Raw genomic sequence first — 21,337 nt, 5'->3', positions numbered from 1 at the left:
ATGACCTGGCCTCGGCTTCTTTTACTTCATGAAAGTGGGAGGTTAAAAGTAGCTTCTCCTGGGATGGTTTAATAGTTTGGGCCAATTCTGATTGGAGTAAGTAGTCCACAGGGCATGCAGGTGCCAAACCGTAAAGGGCTTTATAGGTCAAAAAGTTTTAACTTGCCAAAATAGCATAAGCACTCTGTTGTTCCATGGAAATTTAGGGTTGGATTCAAATTGGTCATTACGTGAACATGAGGCATACTGGGATTCATAAGAGGCTCTGTTAGCAAGAGGGAACTGACCAGTAATATTGACCGGTCTTCTCTTCCTTCAGTAGTTTACTATGTTGCCTCACAAGATTACACAGTAAACTGTACAGGTAGTCCTTGGTTAATAACCACTCATTCAGTGACCATTCAGAGTTGCAACAGCACTGAATGAGTGGTGCTTACAATCAGTCCTTGAAGTTCCTGCCGTCGCAGCACCCCCATGTTCACATGATTGTGATTCGGGCGCTTGGCAACTGGCTTGCGCTTCCAACAGTTGCAGTGTCCCGCAGTCACGTGATCGCCATTTACAACCTTCCCTGCCGGCTTCCCACAACCAAAGTCAATGGGGAAACCAGGGAAGGTCACAAGTTGCTCTTTCTCCCGAGGAGCCCACTATATGGAGAACTAGATCCCTAGGGTCTCATACTCTATGGCACGTGCACCTTCCTGCAGCACCCACCCACCCACACTCCGTAGCACACACATGCATGCCTGGCCATGCTTGCGCAGTGCCCTTTCCCACGCCCGTCTGCACTTGCAAGGCACAGCACCCCTTCCCTGCCCTCCCAAACTTGCGCAGTGCCGCAGCACCCTCTTCCTCACCTGCCCACACTCGTACCCTGTCTGCCTGACTTGAATTGATCGAGGCCAAGTTCTTTGGCAATGGTTTGTAGCCATCTCTAATATGGACAGTGACAACCTTTTTCTAAGTACTGCAGGTCTCTTTTTCTCATTTCCCCAAACCTGTATTATGAAGAGGAGACTCCAGTGGTTGCAACCAATGTGTGGCAGCTAACGTGTGTAGGGGAGATTCCTTCAAAATCACACCTGGTTCTCATCGATTGGAAGTTCAGACTCAGTTGCACCCCCATAAGAAAGCGGATTATTCTATGGCATACTTTTCCCCACAAAGGCAGTGAATGTTGCTTCGGTGTTGTTGACGTGACACAGTATATTCTTTTATTTAGTTGGTTATTTAATCAGTATAGGTGCCCAATCACTGAAGCAACTCTAGGCAGTAATTTAAAAAAAAGGATTAAAAAGAGAAATACAATAATATAAGAAACATATACAGTATATACATATACATATAAATAAATAAAAGATTGTATCAGGGGGAACGGAAACAGTACCATAAAAAACAATCACCAAGTACAGTTACAAATCTCCCAGTGCCTGGCAGAAAATCCAGATCTTTGTGGCTCTTCAGTGTAGTTAAATAAAGAACCCAGCAATTACCTTAAAATGAAAAAGACTTATGTGGGAGAAGGAGGGTGGGACAAATCACCAGGGAAGTATACAGGCCTGGAAATATTTGTTCTTATTTTCTCATTAGTAAACTGTTTAAATGTGGATGAACAGTATTAGTAGTACCAGGTGGCTTCACAGCTGACTGGAGAACCATACTCAAGAATATAACATTCATTAATAGTTCCTCATCTGTATCTCAGCTGGACAAACCATGGTATATAAACAGAGAGCAAGGCCCACTCCCTTTTTGCACTGAAGATGTCGCCTAGCCTGGCACTGAAACGTCTGCAAGAAAGCAACAAGGCTCAGAGAGCACCAAGGACTCCACAATTCAACCCTGAGCTACAGATGTTCACTTTGATTAGTTCCTCATCTGATTGGAGGGCAGGATCAAGTGAGGTGCAAGAATCATTCCTACATACTGTGCTCTTCAACATTTTTATTAATAAATAGAAGAATTGGAGATACTGTAAATGCATATTAGCAGATAACCCCAAATTAAGCAACATCTGGAGGGCTACAAATTCTAAAGTCAGCCTTTGAGGCTGGCTGGATGGCTGGCTAGAGGTGAGGGACAGCTGTTCTTTCATTCATAATTCTTGACTTCAGCCATGATCACAATGCTCATTTTTCCAATGTGGGTTAATCCCATTAACTGTATTTTCTCTATTGTAATTTAGGATACAGGTATAATTCCCTCCCTCTCTCCCTCCCCACCACCACCCCACCCCTGCAAAAAAAAAAAAAACCTTTAGCAATTATCCCAAGATTCCTGATTTCCAGCCTGGCTTTCTGTTTACTAGTCTTCATTGAGGGGTTTGAAATATGAAGTATTGCCTGATATTAATGCATTTCAAAGCCTTTTTTCTGTTTCCAAAGGATGATTTGAGGTATTTTGATACTATGTCATCACCATTGTTTTTCTTGAGTTCTGTATAGGTAAATCAGAGCTTCATTTTGCTGTATTACAGATCACACCTCCTATTCCTGGTACCCAACAGACTTGGCCCCAGTCATTTGGCAGCACCCACAAAGCAATCAGCCAGTATTTTGAGATGCATGATATGAAAGAGTCTTCCTATCACCTTCTTATTTCCCGTTTGGACCTTCACATCTGTGATGATAGTCACACTCGAGAAACAGGTAGCTTTACATGGGCCGAAATTGGGAGAACAGTGTGGCTGGGGGAAAGCTATTTTTCCCCTAGTGATAGTGGTAGAAATTTCAGCTTGCTTCCTCCTTTTTCCTCTTTATTCCTTATTCTGGCTTTTTTATTAATTGGTTTTAAGTAGCAAGCACTCTTTTTTTGCTCATGGGCACATTTAGAATATTGGATACAGTTACAACGAGGGTGCTGTAGGGAATTCTGTATTCACAAAATGAAATTGTTAACTAGTGACATGGCTTCCCACCATTTCTTCTTGTCCCCCAGTACACTATCTGTTCTTCCTTCTTCTCTTTATTTTTTGAGGTACAGATGTTACTTCCTAACAAATACTAGGCTGCAGCCACATTCCCCCATTTTTATTTTCTAAGAATACTGATAGGGCCTATATGGATTACAGAGACATTACTGGAAATAAAGGAAATGTTAAAGGCTGATGTTTTGTAGCACAACAGCTTCTTATTTGTTTGTTAAAAGAATGTTTAAAAAAGGACCAAATGGGATAGGGAGACTGCCAAACATCAAGGGAGGTTGCTATTAAGTATCTTCATGCCTATGGGTATCATATAGCCTACCTATCTACTTGTTTCATGATCTAATTTTGAAATTATAAAGTTTGATAATAGAATCATGCTATATGACAATATTGAGACATTTTGGAGAATCTAATCAAAAATATTTTTTAAACAAAAATCTCAATAAAAATAGATGCTGAGGGATTTATTTATTGGTATACCTTATATTTGACATCATTTTTTTTAAATAATCCCAAAGGTGAGATCCAGTTCATTTATGATTAAAACAATGCATGCTATTCACAGTGTTGCATTTTGGAATACCAGTTCATATTCTATTTGCATAAATTGGCATATAGCAACCAGGATTTGTCTTATTTTAATTCTATTTTACCACAGGTGCTTCCAAACATGGTATAATGGGAGGTGCAATGCAACTAACATTTAAGAAGATGGGCTTTGACTATTATCCTTTCCACTGGGCAGGTAAGGTCACTGCAAGTTTTAAGGATGAGACTTTTAATTATAATTGACTTTGGCTCAAAATTATTGAAATATTCCAGTACTAACAATATTCTATTACAGCAAGTGAAATGAGTGGCACAGGAGGGAAAATGCTGTGGATAGTAATAGCTTTTGCCTGAACTTGCTGAAATGGTGGTCTTCATAAGAGCTGAACATATAGCCCATTCCTGAAGAAACACCAGTTAGAATGGGCAGCTATCAATGGCACTTTTCCTAAAGTTAAATACAATCAATCATATAATTGGGATGGGAGGGAAAATAGGGAGTTGTGTCATTCTTTATAACAATTTTTGTGAGAATTCCAGGAACAATAGAGGTGGACGGATAAGTTTTCCTTTAACAAGGAAAACATTAAGGGAATTCAACATTACTGAGCACAGCTATGAGTAACAAATATTCATTTACTATATAGAAATTCCATCAGATGTAGGAATAGTTTTGAGAATATGTTTGGTTTGGAATCCAGATAGCAAGATTTGTTCAGCTATGTTACTGAAAAAAGGCTATTACATGTACAGTTTACAACAGCAAAACCTTTTAACTTGGTTGACCTGATAGTGGTGGTCCAAATTAGAAGTATCTTCAAAAATGAAATGAACTGTGACTGAAGTCCTGTCAACTTAAACTCCCTGTTCTATTCAGGAGATAGCTGCAAACATTGGGTGCGGTATTGTGATGCCATGGAGACCCGGGAACATTGGGCAAAAAAACTAGTGAATGAATTCCAAAACAAGATGGGAAAATATAATGAAGAGATAAGTCCTGTCTTCTCCAAAACTGCAGAGAAGGAATCTCCCTTCAAAAAGAGATCAGGTAACTCAAGATTCCTTATCAAGGCTTTGCAGTTGGAGATAGTTGGGAGCAGCTTTCTGAGCAGCCACAACATGGCTTTTTTAACCATTCAAAACAGGTTCTTCGTATGTGCTCCTATACGTGCCAAAGAACCTCTTTTGATTATTTGCTATTCTGTTTTTGCTAAGTCAAGAGCTCATTTAACTTCTGAATATCATTGTGAAGACGTGGGAACTTTTTCCATATAAATAAACTGCTGTTGAAGCATCCACATTGCTTTGTGCTACTTATGTGTCTTGTTAAAAAGTGAAAGTTAGGAATAGGGATGGGGTACAACTTAAGATATATCAAGAAATAATGTATACACTTTTGGATTCTGTGTATCTGTATTAAAAAGCACTATTGTCTAGGATGAGAAAAATAAACTCCCTCTTGTTTCAAACTGCAAATGAAGATGGTTCTAGTACTTTAATTTAAGAGCTTATGAGAGCTAAATCCTGGAATCTACATCAGATATTCATGCTGATTCTCATAACTTGACTCATATTGATATTCCTCATTTATTGAAAGCTGTAAACTGCTGTAGGCCGAATAGAAAGGAAAATGCCGCCTTTTTCGTATAAGTTAAAGCTCTCCAATCTGTTTGCCAAATCAGTAGTCCTTCCTTTTCCCACAACCTTCAAGATTACTCTGCAAGTAGTAGAATACAAGTTGAAGACTGGGGATAAAAATTTCCAGGAGTGATGAGTTATTCTCCACTTTCACACTTCTTAATGTAAGATGTCTGTGTAAAACAGCTGAGATGCCCATGATTTTATTCACTGTTGTCAGATCTTGGGAGCAGGTAAATAAATAAATAAATAAATAAATATACATACATCCACCCCCCCCCAACATATATTTATAAATATATGTGTTTTCCCTTTTACATAACTTATTTCACAATGAGAGCATGCAACACTGTTTTTTGTATGTATCAAACGTGGGAGGGGAGTTCTGGAGTTTTGCTGCCTATTATCACTGGTGAGCCATAACAATAACCGCTGCATATTAAGGCTGGTATATTAAAACGCCTTCATTTAGAGGGCATTTTCCGCCTTCTTTTACTACTAGTCACAGGAAGGACAATGCTAAACAGGCAATTACAGACAATAACTCATAAATAAGGCAAGCCATAACTTCTGGGCCTCTACTAGTAAATGTTTTCTAGGGTACAGTTTTCAAGCAGACAAAGTTCTATATTTGTTGCATGCAATATTCTTGGTTTGGCACCCAGTACTTCATGTCAATATAGAATTGAGGGTGAGAAAGGGAGAGGGCAGTATTTGTAAAGGATTGATTTTGATGGTTAAAAGGAAGAATTTTGCAGGTTCTGATGATTAAAATGTTCTTTGCTTTAAGGTGTTCTTTCTAGTTCTCCAAAAAGCTCTCCAGAGAAGGGGTTACATCAGGCTAGCACACCGCCTCATATCCAGTTAGGACTCCAATGGCCTGCATGGAATAGACTCCGATCCAGTTGCCTGGTTGTTCGAGTTGATGATCTGGATATTCATCAGGTAAAGTTCTAAAATAAATATGGGAAAGTGAGCGTCACATAGGCCAGGGTGGCTAACCTGTGGCTTGTTGCTATTGATGTGGGGAAAATGTCCACTTAAATAAGGAATCGAAGCCTTTGATGATAGATGCAACAAAGCATTGTTTATTGGCGCGCACAGCTATAGTGATCACTTGGCTCCTCTCCACACCAAGGAAAAGGCAACAACCTGGTTTTTATTATCAGTCTCCTTCCCTTCAAGGGTCATCAGGTAGTTTCAGTTCAAAATCAAAGGTAAGAATAGATAATTATTTGTTCCCTGCACTAAACTACAAAACCCAGCAGTCCCAGCCAATATCATTGGTATGGCATGATTGGCTAGAGCAGCACCATGGACCATTGCCATCTTCCAAAAATACTATTTCATCCAATAAGATTTGTAAAAGCTTAAGTTGATCTCTTAATTTTCTTCCCTTCAGAGTCAAATCATAAATACCTGCTTACTTATTTCTGATTTTTAAAGAACAGATAACTAAAATATATGTCTGTTTAATTTTTTGAAGTTTGATTTTAACTGGTCTCAATACAAATATTCTTTTTTGATTTTTCACATTTAAAGTCTTTATTTAAACTTTATAAGAAATTAGATTTCTAGTGTTGATCTAATTCATTACAGCCTATAATTCTAGTTAGTGATTTACACTGTGTTAACCAGTTACTCTTAGTTTAAAGCTCAATAGCAATTTTGTTTTTCCTTTAAGAAATGACGTAACACATTTTATACCGCTGTAAGTAACTAGAGTTATATTGAAAAACTGTTATCTCCATGACATTTTAGATCCCATGTTTACATACAGGTAGTCCTTGTTTAGTGACCACAATTGGGACCGGCAACTCAGTCGTTAAGTGAAGCAGTTGGTAAACCGTTTTCCTTTGCTTTACAGACCTGGAAAGGTTGTGAATGCGAGGATTGGTCGTAAAGTTACTTTTTCATCACCATCATAACTGCGAACAGTTGCTAAAAGAGACAGTCACTAAACGAGGACTACCCGTACTTGTATTTTGCTAATTATATTTTACTATCTTATTCTTTTGATACAGCTGCTGTCTTTCATGGTTTATATCCTTTTTTAAAATGATTAATTAACAAAAGAACTGCATTACAATAGAGCAGTCTGCCACCCAAAAAAGAAAAGAGGTTTCTTGGGGGAATAAGATTCACTTCAAACTGCTGTCTCATATTCTGTTCATTTTCCCACAAAACAAAATAGACAATTACTTATAAGACAAGGACAGATTATTATTTGAACAATACTGAATAACAACACTTACAACATTTCAATGTCTGGTGCTTTTCTTCTTCTAAGATCTTTACCTTTGTGTCCTAGATTACATACACTTAAGTGTGAAACACCAAATAGAATTACAGTCATACATTCATGTGTATGTACCTATGTGTACCTATATTTCTGTTGCCTTCCAGGTTTCCACAGCTGGACAGCATAGTAAGAAACCTTCAACATTACTTTCATGTAGGAGGAAATTATTGAATCTTCCTGAACATACGGCAGCCATCCATATAGTATTCACAGAGTACTATTTTCCAGATCACACTACTTTTCCAGGTGACCATCTCAGGAATCATGTTCCTCTAATCTTTCACCAAATTTGATAAAGGAGGGTGTCAAAATTATTATTTCCTTCAGTTTAACCTTCCCATATTTCCCCTCCATTTCATTCTTGTTTTCCTTAATACAAGAAATCTGTAAAGATAGAATAGTAGCTGCACAGCCCTTTTATTGGCAATGCTAAGAGCTCTCTATCTGGAAGCATCCTGTTCTTTCTATTTCCTTATTACAGTTTAGGAGTCTTATGCTCTGTCTCCCTGGGGATTTGGAAATTTGCCCAAAGAAGGCCTGTAGGGGGCATGAGGCATCCCACTAGAACCATTTAAGGCAGCCTTCCCCAACTGGTGCTGTCCATATGTGTTGACTACAACCCCCATCATCCCCAGCCAGCATGGTCAGTAGCTGATCTAAGGTGTTTTAACATTGATTTCAAGATTGACTGCTATTGGAGGCAAGACATCGATGGAACACTAACCTTTATTTTTCTTCTTTTCACCAGTCCCATGTCCAAACCTGTACCTGCAGATGAATGGTTTGGTTTTCACTTTGGACACAGGGAGCATGCTTTGGCTGAATGTATTCTGCCTTGATCTCTATCGCAGTCTACAACAATTTAAAGCTATATACAAGCTGGAGAACTCGGGGAAAAGGGATGAACACATTGATATTAGATTGGATGGCTTTACATTAAAGGTTTGTTTATTTGCTTTTTGTTCTACTGTGTCTTACATTAAGCAGACAAAAACCTCTTGAGGTAAGGAGGGTGGGTGAGGGACAATTTCTTTTTGTGGAACAATCTCTTTGTTCTTTCTTCCTGTGGAAGTAGTGAAAGGTTTGACAGATTTCTTCAGGGCTACATTGCAGAAAATCATGAAAGCTGCCAGTCTGAGAGAAAGTCATTGATTGTTCATTAATAAGATTATGGTTATGTGTATGATATTATGTCAACAACTGGGGATGTCCTTTGTATCTCTGCACTCTTCAAAGTGTAGTGGATGTGCATGAGAAGAAGCAAGCACATTTCAAGTAGGACAATTAATTGTGAAAAGCTCCGGTAGGCTTGTCTGTTTTATCCACCAGCAGCTTTTAGATCACCTGCAACCCCTTTTTATTTGGTGCTGTATGGGATGATAATTTTTTAACTGGATCATTTCATACGGTCATTTTAATTGATTTTTATTGTAACTCAAAAGTTACTCAGGATTAACTTTTATTATTGCAGTGACATCAACATACACCTTTTGAAAATAGATGAAGTCAGTTAAACTCATTATAAACCCAGTTCTGTGAAAGAAAAAAATCAGGTGTCTGGTAGCACCTTTTCTGACTAATGAATTTTGTTAAAAGGCATATGCTTTTTATGCAGCTCACAAAAGCTTATGCCTTTTTATAAAATTTGTTAGTTGAAGAAGATGCTACCAGATTCCTTCTCCTTACTTTGCTACCATAGACTAACATGTCTCTCCTCCTACAAGCCCTATAAAGTAAAATTCTCCTGAATCAGTGCTTGTAGTACAAGGCTTTGAATGATAAAAAAAGTAGATTAGTAGAGTCTTCTAGCTATGGTAAAACTGTTTCAAAACATATTAGTATATTTCTGTAACGTAGACTACAAATGTCTTGTGAAATCATATGTTAAATTTGGGAAACTCCATCATTTCCTTACTCAGCCATGACATAGTTGTGTGGCCTTATGTAGATCACCACCTGCCAGCTTCAGTTGCCTATTGCTAATATAAATAACTGGCTATCAAGATAATGCATTAACAGTGTGCTGTAAGCATCTTTTAAATAATCACTTGAGTCATTTTAGTTTTCTTTCTAGCTGCAGTGCATTTTTACAGCTATATAGAACCTTTTTAATATTCCTTCTGTAATTAATACAGGTAAACATCCCAGTGGACAAGAAAGTAATTGATCACCAGGATCGTCCCCAGTGTCTCTCCATTTGCACATCAGAAGTGACAGCTACCAATACAAGGCATGCACCTCATTGCAGTTGTTTAGCCCTGCAGAACCTGTTCCGTAGATTTGCTGCTTCTGAATTTTTCCACTCTAGCTATACCAAATTTCCTAAATTTCAGGACAACTTTAGTCTCTTGCATACTCTCTTTCTACGTCATGCATACCAAGTGGATACCAGTGTCCAGCAACATACAGATTTCTGCCATTTCCCTGGCAAATCTTCCATTTTTGAAGATCTTTGGTCTGTTAATTTTACCCAGATCTCCTTGGACTTTGAGGGGACCAAGAGCTCCAAAGGGGAGGCCCTTAACTTTATCTATCCTTTTCCACTCTGTGTGTGGGCTTGCCTCCCAAAGAAATGGGAGGAAGTCCAGACAACAATGCTGCAGGTCTCATCTATCTCACAAGTTAAACTTAGATCTTCCACTACTTTTAGTAACCATGCTAAGAACCAGGACTTTTCCAGTGAGGAGCAGTTCTGCCAAAGATCAAAGACTGAGCAGAATTTGAGAAGCATCTACCTTACCCCTGAGGCAAAGGAAGTCTTGGAAGAAAACAGATGTACTGTTAATAATGAAGGAAATGATCATGATATGGAAGTATCTGCTGATATCCATGTTCTTCTATATTCAAGTGCACATGTGAAGGTGCAACTCAACCATTATCAGTATTTGATGCTACTTAGAATGAGGGAAGTCCTGCAGACTTTTCAAGAGCAATTTACCCTAGATACCCTGGAAATAATTGGGTCACCTTTAGATTCTGTAACCACTTGCATAGGCATCATGTTCAACAGTACTGAGGTGGCTTTGCTAATGCATCCTGTTCCTGGTTCTTCACTAGAACCTAGATCTGAGGATTCAGATACTACCAGTCTAATTGAATCTGAACTCTCACCTTCAGACAGTAGGGAAGGACTAACTGCTGAAGGCAAAGAACTGAAGTCAGATGTTAGCTTTGAGAAGGAAAATGGCAGTCCCACAAAAATGTTAGAAGATAGTGGATCTGAGAATATAGGTAGCAATACGACTGCATTGCAAAATGGAATGCTGAAATCCCAGACTGATGGATCCTTGACAGAAGCAGAATTTCACAGTCAAACCACTGGACAGAAGGTCCCTATAGAAGAAGCACATGAAGCTGAAGAAATCCTTGGTGCAGAGAAACAGTATGAGCTTGCCAACCTTTCTAAGACATCTGACGTTCTTCCTTCCAGACCATCTTCCATTGTAGATCCTTTAGGTGGTATACAAGTCTCCCTCAATGGGCAAGAAGAGTTGATTCCATTAAGAAACATGGAGTTGGAATTATCTAGTGCATTGAATATAACAAAGGATGCTACCAAGGAAGCTTTGCATGTGACTATGGACCTCACTAAAGAAGCCATGTCAATAACAAAAGATGCTTTCAGCTTCAGCAAGGAAAAAATGGCTTCCACTATGCAGAAAATGCTGTTCAATCCCCAAATCAAGTGAGTAATATTTTAAACTAGTGCTACAATTAAGATGATAGTGGCAGTAATACCCATTATCATCTCCTGCCCTGTCTTCCTTTGTGAGTTTGTGCAAATGTAATATGAAGTTCATTTTATTTTACCCTTGCCCTGCTATTGAAATATTTAATGTGCCTTTGATTATAGCTCTGCTTTGACTACATTTCTACTATGAGGCTTGTCAGTAAGGGAGCCTTGCCCCATCACTTGCCCTATATACTGGCTTTATGATGAACTAATATGCTGTGATATTAATGAATTGTAGTTTTAGGATTTTAGAAACAAACTATATACATTATAGATTGTTTTTTGAGAAATCCTTTAGTATTCTGTAAGCAGTTGTACTATGCTGGTGTTTTTTTGTTTTTTGTTTTGGTAACAAATTTATTACTGTGATCTTACCTCCCTAGACTATGGACAATTTGCCTTTTCAGACCTTTATGCTGATTCTTTTTTTCAGACTTAAAAATGGCATTATGAATAGTACCAGTTAAGCCAATCTATTTAGCGATCCCTATGTCTTTGCCATACAAATGAGTTTTAGAAGAAATACAACCAGAATGTTCCCTAGAGGTGAAGATAACTAGGCTTAGACTCTCATAGTTTGGGCACATCATCAGGAAGGACCGATCGCTTGAAAGGTACATCATGTTTGGTAAAGTTGAGGGCCAGCGGAAAAGAGGAAGACCTTCAATGTGATGGATTGATACAATTACCGTGACAATGGATGCAAACATTGGAACAGTCAGGCATATGGCACAAGACCGAACAGCATTTCGTTCTGTTATACATAGGGTCGCCATGAGTCGTAAACGACTCAACAACAACAACATGTCTTTGCCATGTTTTCAACCCAATAGAGGTAATCACTGTGGTCATGTAACAATTGACAGGAGGCAAAACCTCATTTCATTCCATACGCTGAAGTCACTGAAGCAGCTTCTTGGTGTCTCCTAATTCCTCTTTGTACTTATTCCTTTGTGAGTGAGTGTGTGTGGTAAAATACTGCTTATAGGAAATACGTTTAAGATTCTAGTGAGACAAAATGTATCTGCCACTCCTGTCAGAGTAGTAGAAAGGAGGGAACTGCAATGTATTTTTCTTGCAGAGTACAAAATTGCATGTGTAATACAGACGCAGCCAAAAGTATTGATATCCCTCCATTTTTCCCAAAGAATTCCCAATTGCCATAAAATAAGTTGAAACTGACACAAGTAAATGGCATCTACCATTGTTTATTCCACAGAGTAGACACTTTGCTTTTGATGTATGACTTAACGTATTCTTGTAGATAAAACAGCATGGACATAATTATTGGTACTTACTATTTTGTAGCATATCTTTTTGATGCAATAACTGCAATCAAGTGCTTTCTGTAGCTTTGAATAAGACTTCTACACTTCTCAACTGGCAATTTGTCGCATTCTTCTTGAGCAATCTGCTCCAGTTATTTTAGGTTTGATGGGTCCTTCTCCCAACTGTAATCTTCAGCTTTTTCCATATATGAAGTCAGATCAGGACTCATAGCAGGCCACTTCAGAACAATCCAATGTTTGCTTTTCAACCGTTACTGGGTTCTCTTAGATGTATGTTTTGGGTCATTATCTGGCTGGAGACAGAGACAGAACTTTGGCCACTATATTTCACTCCAGAATGCCTTGATAATGTTCTAATTTCATTGTGTCCTGCACAGATTCAAGGCAGTGCCGAAGGCAGCAAAGCAACCCCTTAACATTATAGAGTCTCCTCCATGTTTCACAGTAGGGATGGTGTTCTTTTCTTTAAAAGCATCATTTTTTCTTCTGGGAACATAGAGCTGCTGTGCTGCTGACTTACCAAAAAGCTCTAATTTTGTTTCATCTGCTAAAGGACATTCTCCCAGAAGGACTGTGCCTTGTCAACATGTATTTTAGCAAACTCCAGTCTGGATTTTTTGTATCTGTCTTTCAGAAGTGGGGTCTTCTTGGGTCTTCTACCATGAAGGCCACTTCAGTCTGATAGTGACAGAAGGTGCAACTTGATATTGTTGTATCTTGATGTTGGAGGTCAGCCAGGATCTGTTTTGAAATTTTCTTTGGTTCTTTCTACAACATTCAAACTATCCTTCTGTTCAATCTGGGGTCGATTTTCCTCTTGCAGCCACGTCAAGGGAGATTGGCCCGTGGACCTTAAACTTCTTGATAAAATTAGCAGTCATGATCACAGGACCACGAAGCTCTTTAGAGATAGTTTCATAGCCTTTAACTTTACCATGCTTGGCTATTACCTTCTTCCTTTCCCCTTCAGACAACTCTCTTCTTTGTCTCATTCACATTCATTTTTCTGCACATAATGACACAAAATGCCTGGGTGAATACTTTTCTCTGTTCAAATAGGCTGAGTGACAGCTTGAGATTAGAGACACCTGTGATACTAATTTAAGTAAATAGTCTGCTTGAGGGATCACTAAACTCTAATAATGTCTTTTAACTTCTAAGGGCTACCAATAATTATGTCCATGCCATTTTCATTTATTACAAGAATATGTAAAGACATACATCAAAAACAAAGTGTCTGCTGTAAGGACTATAGAATAAAGAATGGCGGATGCCATTTACTTGTGTCAGTTTTAACTTATTTCACGACAAGTTGGGATTCTTTGGGAAAAATTGGAGGGGTAGAAATAGTTATGGCTGCATCTGTAGGCTCCTGTGATAACTGTGTTCATTAATACCAGCCAACTTTTATCTGTGATTGTCAGCAGAGATCTTTCACCAAAACCTGAAGAGGCAGCAGCAACTCAAGTAGGAAGTGGTGGCGAATGTATGCGTTTCTCCTCCATGAAGAAGACTGCTTCACAACATTCCTTCGATACCAGTTCACTAGATGGCAGTGGTCTTGAAGATAGACTGTCAGTAGATAGTGATGGCAGTGATGGCTTTGTAATGCTTATGGATTCAGGTAATAAGAGCTAACTTGTTTTTGGTCCTATTATAAATTAATCAAATGGAACTTAATGGAACTGTGAAGTAAAAGGTTTGGTATTTTAGAGGATGACTTGCAAAATGGCTACCTTGGGAGAATTGCATATTCACAAAACAACTGCTGTGGCAGGTCCAGTCACAAAACAGTCATTTACCACAGTGGTTGGTCTGTATCATCCCAATGGAACCTCTGTTGGGCCCAAAGATATTCCTGTGAATAAATACATTAGTGCTTTGTCTTACGATATGCCAGCTTCCTATTTCATTTTTTAATTCAAAGAATTTTTTTTTAAAGGCTAGCTGGAACAGAGAGTCTGGTGGGCATTGATCCAGCTTTTACTGCAGGCATAAGGAATCATCAGGGAACTACTCTTAGCAGCCCCAAGGCAGTGTGACAATAATGAGTGATGTTGAGAATCATATAATCTGCTCTGCTAAATGGTTATGTTTGGATGTTAAAAGAGTAGCCATAGCCTATTTATTAATTCTTGTTGAGTGTTTTGATGGTGAGACTTTTTTCTTGTTATAGATTTTTATGGTCATGTAATTGATGTTGATAACCTTACAAAAGTAACAGAAACTGAGAATCAAATACTGAGATGAAGAAAGATGGGAGTCATGCTCTAACGCTTTTTTTGTTGTGGAGTCCTTGGTGCACTCTGAGCTTGGTTGTCTGTTTGCAGATGTTTCATTACCCAACTAGATAACATCATGTGATGTTGATGTTAATCCTGAGCTACATATATTCTCTTCTATTGGAAGTTCTTTTGTTCTAAGTCTTTTTTCCCCATTAAGTAAAATTGCTCTTTAAGATGAGCAATCCATGCAGTATTCTTGGTGGTTTGCCATGTCCTTCTTCCAGTATGTTTTTTTTAATGTTGATGTCTAGCCTACAACCCTGACCTTCACAAATTGTTCTCTGTTTAAATACTAGCAAGGGCAAACCCTGCTTAACTTCCTAAATCTGTCAAAGTTGGCTACATGCTGCCAACGTTGACTGATCAATAAAGAGGGCAATACATTTAGGTGAATAATATTTGTAATATTCAAATGTCATAAATATGACAAAGTTAGCAGAATAACCATTCATAACTTCTCCTGAGAAGTAAGTGTTGGATTTTAATCCATCTTTTGATTATTACATTCAAATCTAAATGTTACTTATTTTTATGGAAAGATATATAAATCTTAAAATTTTAAAAATTAAAGAGATTTAATTAGAATTAAAGTGAGCCACTTTAGTGTAGCAGTTAAGGTGCTGGCCTAGAAAGCAGGAGACTTAGGCATGGAAGCCAGCTGGGTGACTTTGAGCCAGTCACACTCTCTCAGCCCAATCCACCTCACAGGGTTGTTGGGAAAATAGAAGACAGGAGTATTGGGTATGTTCATTGCCTTGAGTTGAAAATAAATAAACAAACAAAGAATAAGAATCCTAGGTTCTTGGGAAGAACTCATTGTGAATGAAGGCCAACACCAGCTAAAGAACTGGCAGATGTGATTTCACATTGTTCTGTATAGAAGAATTTACTTCAGTTTTAAAACCTTCCTTTTTTGGTGGCAAAAGAGTTGGGAATTCTAGATAATTCATATTAGAATTAGTACTGAAAAGATGCGGATTTTTTTTTTTCCAGAATTCTGACAATCTTTTCTGTGCTAAAAAAATTATTTACAATGTTATTTTTACTTTTCTTTCAGAGCCTAGCCTCGATCTTCTTACCCTAGGACAACTTCCCCAGATCCTTAATGATAGAGACATTCGAGAAAGCGCAGTGGGAGACGAAGAAAGAGGATCAACATATATTAACAGCTCAGCTTCTCTGAGCGGACAGGATCCTAATACCCAGCTGGTCAGATTCTTGCAATTTTTCTTATTATTTTGGCAACAATTTTTCTGTGGAATTTGAGAGCAGCATCCATTTATTCTGGTGGCTTCTGTTTTAGGTTTCTGTCTTGGTGTTAAGAATGAATGAACTAAATTGTGTAATAGAATCAAAAGGAGATGATATGACACTTGCTCTTCAAGTTATGAAGCTAGCTCCTGAACATCTAGGAAATATAAGCATGTGGCACTACCTGCAGAATGCTTCCACAGGTATGTTAATGGCCAACAAAATATTTGGCAGCAATTTGGCAGCTCTGATGCAAATGCACAGACCTGTGTAAGTAAAACTTTTCTCTGCTAGCACAGTTTCGTGTCTTTGTATATAAGTGATACTGAAATAATAATCACTCTTTCCTTCCTCTCACCAACGGGGGGAAAAAGCTGGGGAAAAACAGCAGATAATTTTTGAAACCAGACATGCTAAGAGGTTCCTTCATTCTAAGTGTTATAGGCTGAGCTGAAGAAAATAAGAGGCAGAGGAATTGCATTTGCTTGATACTTAGAGGTGCTACCAGACTACTGATTTTTTGCTACCATAGATTAACCCAGCTCTTCTCCTACATGTCCTTAAGAGAGGTGAAGGATAAAGAACTAATCATTCTTTAGCTACAACCATTCTTCCTCTTTCCTAGTGGTAAGAAACAAAGCAAATGATTAAGGTACTAGAAGAACCCCCTATCTTCTAACTCTGAATTGGAGAATCTTATTTTCTGTTGAGGGTCACTTTTCTCTGGAGCTGTCTATAGTGGTATAGGGCTGGTACAAGATGTGGACAGAGCTAAGGCTGTCTGCGGCCCCAAGAGTTTCAGTTGCAGCTTCCAGAGATCTCTCAGACGTTGCTACCAAACTGCAGTTTGGAGAATGGCAGAAGGAGAAATTATTAAATGCGTAAGAAATTACATTAGTCGTATTTAATTAATTTTATCCAATTTTTTTTCCCTTACCCCATCTAATTTCTGGAGGGTAACTCTTAGCATCAAGCTCAAATGCCAGCCATGCCCCTAAGCCCCCAAAATATTATGCAGTTAGAGCTGTGGGTTTTCATTCTCTTTTGACACTCCTTTCATTCTCTTTGCCATCCAGATCTCTTTGTTTAATGTATTTCTGCAAATACATATCTGACAAAGGGAGCACCCTAATTCAATTTTCTAGCCAAGTACTCTGATTTGAATTAATTTGTTAATTAATTAACACTTTTTCAGCAGAACATCATATTTTTGCTGGGGCTGCAGAAGGGCTTCTTTCTATTCTCCACTCACCAGAGATGTGCAACAGGCTGCTCGCAGAAGGACAGATTATTCTGCCCTTCTCTGGCAAGGAGCTGTTTTAGTGGGCCAAAAAGAAGAAAGCAAGGGCCAGGTTAAGAAAATCTGCAGGCTGGACTCAATTTGGTCATGTTAGAGATTTCTCATCCCTATCCTAATTACTGTAGCTAACTCCAGATTGCACCACTGGTCCCAGTATAGTAAATGTCCTTTTCTCTTTTTACATGCATGTGCCTTATTTCACTCATTTGTTTTTCCATTTATTTCATCCCCTATTTAGAATACCTGTATGTTTCTAAATATCATCAACTGATTTCAGAAGAGTATTATGTTTAGGTTTGCAGTGTGAGCATTGAGTAGAAAATTACACTGCTGCTGTAATGTAATTGAGTCTTTAGATTCTTGAAGCACATTGTTTTAAGAACACTAGTTTCCAGCAAAGGGAACATATTCTTCTAAAAGAAAAATGTAGGTTGTGTTTACATCTTCTGGTCTTTGGGCAGATGTAAGACAAAACAGAATGAAATACAGGTATGCCTCACTTAACAACCCTAATTGGGACTGGCAACTCCATCACTAAGTGAAGTGGTTAAGCAAAACATCACATGACCACCCTGCTTAGCGACAGCAGTCCCAGTTGCAGTCATTAAGCACATCAGTCATGATGGTTAAGCAAGACATCATATGCCCACTACTGACCTCCTTCCAGCTTCCCCATTGACTTTGCTTCTCAGAAGTTGGCTGGGAAGGTTGCAAATGGAGATCACGTGACCACAGGATGCTGTGACTGTTGTAAATGTGTGACGGTTGTCAGGTGCCCGAACTGTAATGACGTGACTGCAGGGACGCTGCAGTGGTCATAAGTGCAAGGACTGGTCATAAGTCACTTCTTTTAGCGCCATTGTAACTTCAAACAGTTGCTAAATGAATGCTTGTTAAGGGAGTAAAAAGGTAGTCCCACTTCACTGAGTCTACAAGTGACATGGCTCTGCATGTACACACATTTTCAAAGAGCCAGGGAAAGCCTTCGAAGCAGTTGTGTGAATCTTCCAAAGGACATGGCTTTAATGCTTTGAAGGATGGAGCTTTTCTTGCATTCAGTTTGTAAAATTCCTCTTTCGTATGCTTTGCCCAGCCCTAGCAAAAAGGATGGTTGGAAAAAGCCACCCATAGAAAGAATTGAAAACTCAAAATTTAAAAGGCAGGTATACTAGGAATAAGGCTAAATATCTACCTGATGTGGTATTTATTAGCTTGAAGAAAGCTGAAAGCAAGAGAATAGATTCCTAGGAACATGTTAAAATATTTTGTCTGTCTTTAAAGGCTATTTCTTAATTACGATTAGGGACACTGTTGATCCAAGGAAAATAAAATTCAATTGCATGGAGTCTTGGAAAATAATTGTGCTTTTTACTAGCTATTATAAATTATATTAAATCAACACTACTAACAACAAAATATAATTATTACTGAAAGTTATCCACTACAATGATTTTATTCATTCAGGAGATCCAAACACAGAGAGGCCTATAACCACTGAAACTATCCAAACTCAACCTGAAGTGTGTTTACGATGTGAAATTGGACCAAGTGCTATAGTGCACTCACCTCTGGCTGTCCAAAATGGATTTTTTCATATGCTGATCCATAGCTATGAGGCAGAGCTGCTGACATCATCGCTTTCTAGCATTGGCCTCTTCCTTGAGGATGAGGTTGTTCCTGAAGTTATTCCCATGAAGATTGAAATTGTGAATACCAAGATTACACTGAAGGTAAGTTTGTGCTCTTAGTATTAATAAGAGTTGGGAAACATAGGAAATTCCTGTGGAATCCATTTCTATTTCTAGGTTTTCTGAGAGAGTTATTTTTTTTCCTTGCTTTTAATTTAAAAGATTTTACAATAATTATATAACATACTTAAATTAGACAAATGGCTTATTCTCAAATAATTAAAATTTAAGATGCTTATATAATTTGATACTGAATATCACTATTAATATTGAAAGCCATTTTGATAGTTCACAGTAAAATAAGTGTAATAAAATAAAACATCCTTTGCTGAAGAAAATTGAACATGATTTTTGCAAAGCTCTTCTCACTAATCTTTCAGAATATGGCAGGTAACCCACCATGTGCAGGCCACATGTGACCTCCTAGTGCTTTTGTGGAAACCCCAGATCTCTCCGTATTGCCCTATATCAAATTGTTATGCTTAGTCTTCATTGTCAGGACAAAGAGAGTAGGGCTTTCAAAAAGGTTCTGACAAAGTCTCTTATGAAATATATACTTGCCAATTTGCTAAGATCTAGCTTGGGTACCTACTGAGTGTGCTACATCAAGAAATGGTATTCATCATAGTTGTGGAATTCCTTCCATATTCAATTGTAATTGACATGGAGCACTTTGTACCAACAAAAGGCATCTCTGTTTGTACAGAATTAATAGGTGTGTCTGTATCATCTGTTTGAGTTTAGTATTGCTGTTTTCTATCAGATGATTTTTAAGGAATATTCTTTACATTCTTTAGAGGTTTGATTGATTGGTATTTATTTTAGGAAGGAGGCAATGGCAAACCACTTCTGAAAAACCTTGCCAAGAAAACTGCAGGGACTGGTTCAGGCAGTCTCCCAGAATCAGACATGATTGAATGGGCACACACACACACACAGGTATACACACACACACACACACACACACACATACACACCACTTAAATTGTTTTAATGACAAAATTGTGTAATGAAGTATACTGTATGTAAATAAATATGGGTAGGAATTAAGGGATAATTGTTATGGTGTAGGGAGGAAAGAAGTGGGATATCTCTTAGGACCATTAGTTTTTCACTCATTAAAAAAAAGACCTGGAGTTAAGGGTGAACCATGAGTTGTCCAATCTGATGGATGGCAGCAAAGTATTCAAAATATTCAAAATGAAAAAAAAATGCAAAGTACTCTAAAGAGATATTTAAAGTAAAAAGACTGACAACAAAATGGCAAATACATTGGCACATTTGCATTAAAGATCTGTAATCACCAAAACTAGGAAAGAGATCCTGCAAGAAATGTGAATCAACAGCAGGTTGATTCTGTGCTTGGGATCATTTAAGGAATCAACATTACAATTTTCTAATATCTTTATGCAATATTCTCGTACAGCAGTACAGTGACTAGTTTTGATCATTATATTTCAAAGAAATAACTAGAAAAGTCAGATACTGAAATTCAGATATTTAGGAGATAGAGCATTTTTCCTTGAAAGAAAGTTACAAATGCTAAGAACTACAGTATTTGGTTTAGAAGAAAGGAATACCAGAGATGTAAAATTTCATTTTTTAATTTATATTATTGGTCTTCTACCAGAAAGCATCAGGGAGAAAAGCCAATCTCTTACAATCTAAAAAGAATAGAGATTGAAAGGGAAAATACACGTTCAGGCCCAAACTCTTAAATTTAAAAATTATTTTTAAAAAGCAGCTGGGTACAATTTAGGAGGTGACAGAGCCTAACAGAGTTGGTATTTCAGGTGGACTGATAAAATGATGCTTCCTCCCTTCTCTCTTATGCTTAAATTGGGATGAAAAAGTACGTTCAAATTCCTCCCATCAACAGATTATTCCTTGGATTTTTTCACCTTCCTGACTTTATCCCTTACCCCAGAACAGTTTGATAGGCAGGTGGCTACTGTAGCAGACTGCTTTTCTTGAAATGTATGAATATGATTAGTTTATAATAAAAAAAGTAACAACTTATTATACATCTGTTTTGGTATTTATCAGTGAAGACAATCTGAAACCCCTTTTCAGTCAAGGTTTAATATCTCATTTTCCCCTCTCTTTTATGTTATTTTGCCTTTTAAGCTCATTGAAGAGTTAATTGCCTCCAGCCTCAGGCACTTGCCTCTGCTAGAAAAGCTCTAATTTCATTTTGTAAATTAGGACAATGAATGCCTGAAATTGATCTGAGCAAACAGATGGTCCATAACAGGCTACAGATGTCTTTCCCTTGTCCCTATATAGAAAGTTGTATGCATTTAAATGCTTTCCAGCTTATTCAAAAGGAATTATATTGGTTGCTATGTCAATGCTAAATATTTTTGAGAAATGATC

The 21,337-nt window shown here is 37.9% G+C and overlaps 1 protein-coding gene across 2 annotated transcripts in view; it reads left to right on the top strand.

The window, feature by feature from the left end:
- BLTP3A (bridge-like lipid transfer protein family member 3A) overlaps positions 1–21,337 on the top strand; it is a 64,056-nt gene that overhangs the window by 38,202 nt on the left and 4,517 nt on the right. The window contains exons 8-18 of one of the 2 annotated variants that reach the window (XM_063297609.1): positions 2,477–2,648; positions 3,585–3,671; positions 4,353–4,523; positions 5,904–6,058; positions 7,520–7,661; positions 8,164–8,357; positions 9,551–11,100; positions 13,865–14,061; positions 15,780–15,931; positions 16,026–16,176; positions 18,738–19,003. In XM_063297609.1, the coding sequence (XP_063153679.1) occupies positions 2,477–2,648; positions 3,585–3,671; positions 4,353–4,523; positions 5,904–6,058; positions 7,520–7,661; positions 8,164–8,357; positions 9,551–11,100; positions 13,865–14,061; positions 15,780–15,931; positions 16,026–16,176; positions 18,738–19,003 (3,237 nt within the window). Of the gene's footprint in view, positions 1–2,476; positions 2,649–3,584; positions 3,672–4,352; positions 4,524–5,903; positions 6,059–7,519; positions 7,662–8,163; positions 8,358–9,550; positions 11,101–13,861; positions 14,062–15,779; positions 15,932–16,025; positions 16,177–18,737; positions 19,004–21,337 lie in introns of both variants that reach the window. The other variant, XM_063297607.1, reaches the window with a different exon arrangement.

Source organism: Candoia aspera, chromosome 3 (assembly GCF_035149785.1).
Source record: "Candoia aspera isolate rCanAsp1 chromosome 3, rCanAsp1.hap2, whole genome shotgun sequence".
In the NCBI taxonomy this organism is placed as follows: domain Eukaryota; kingdom Metazoa; phylum Chordata; class Lepidosauria; order Squamata; family Boidae; genus Candoia; species Candoia aspera.
The sequence above is the reverse complement of the archived record's forward strand: the minus strand, read 5'-3'. Positions and strand labels throughout refer to the sequence as shown.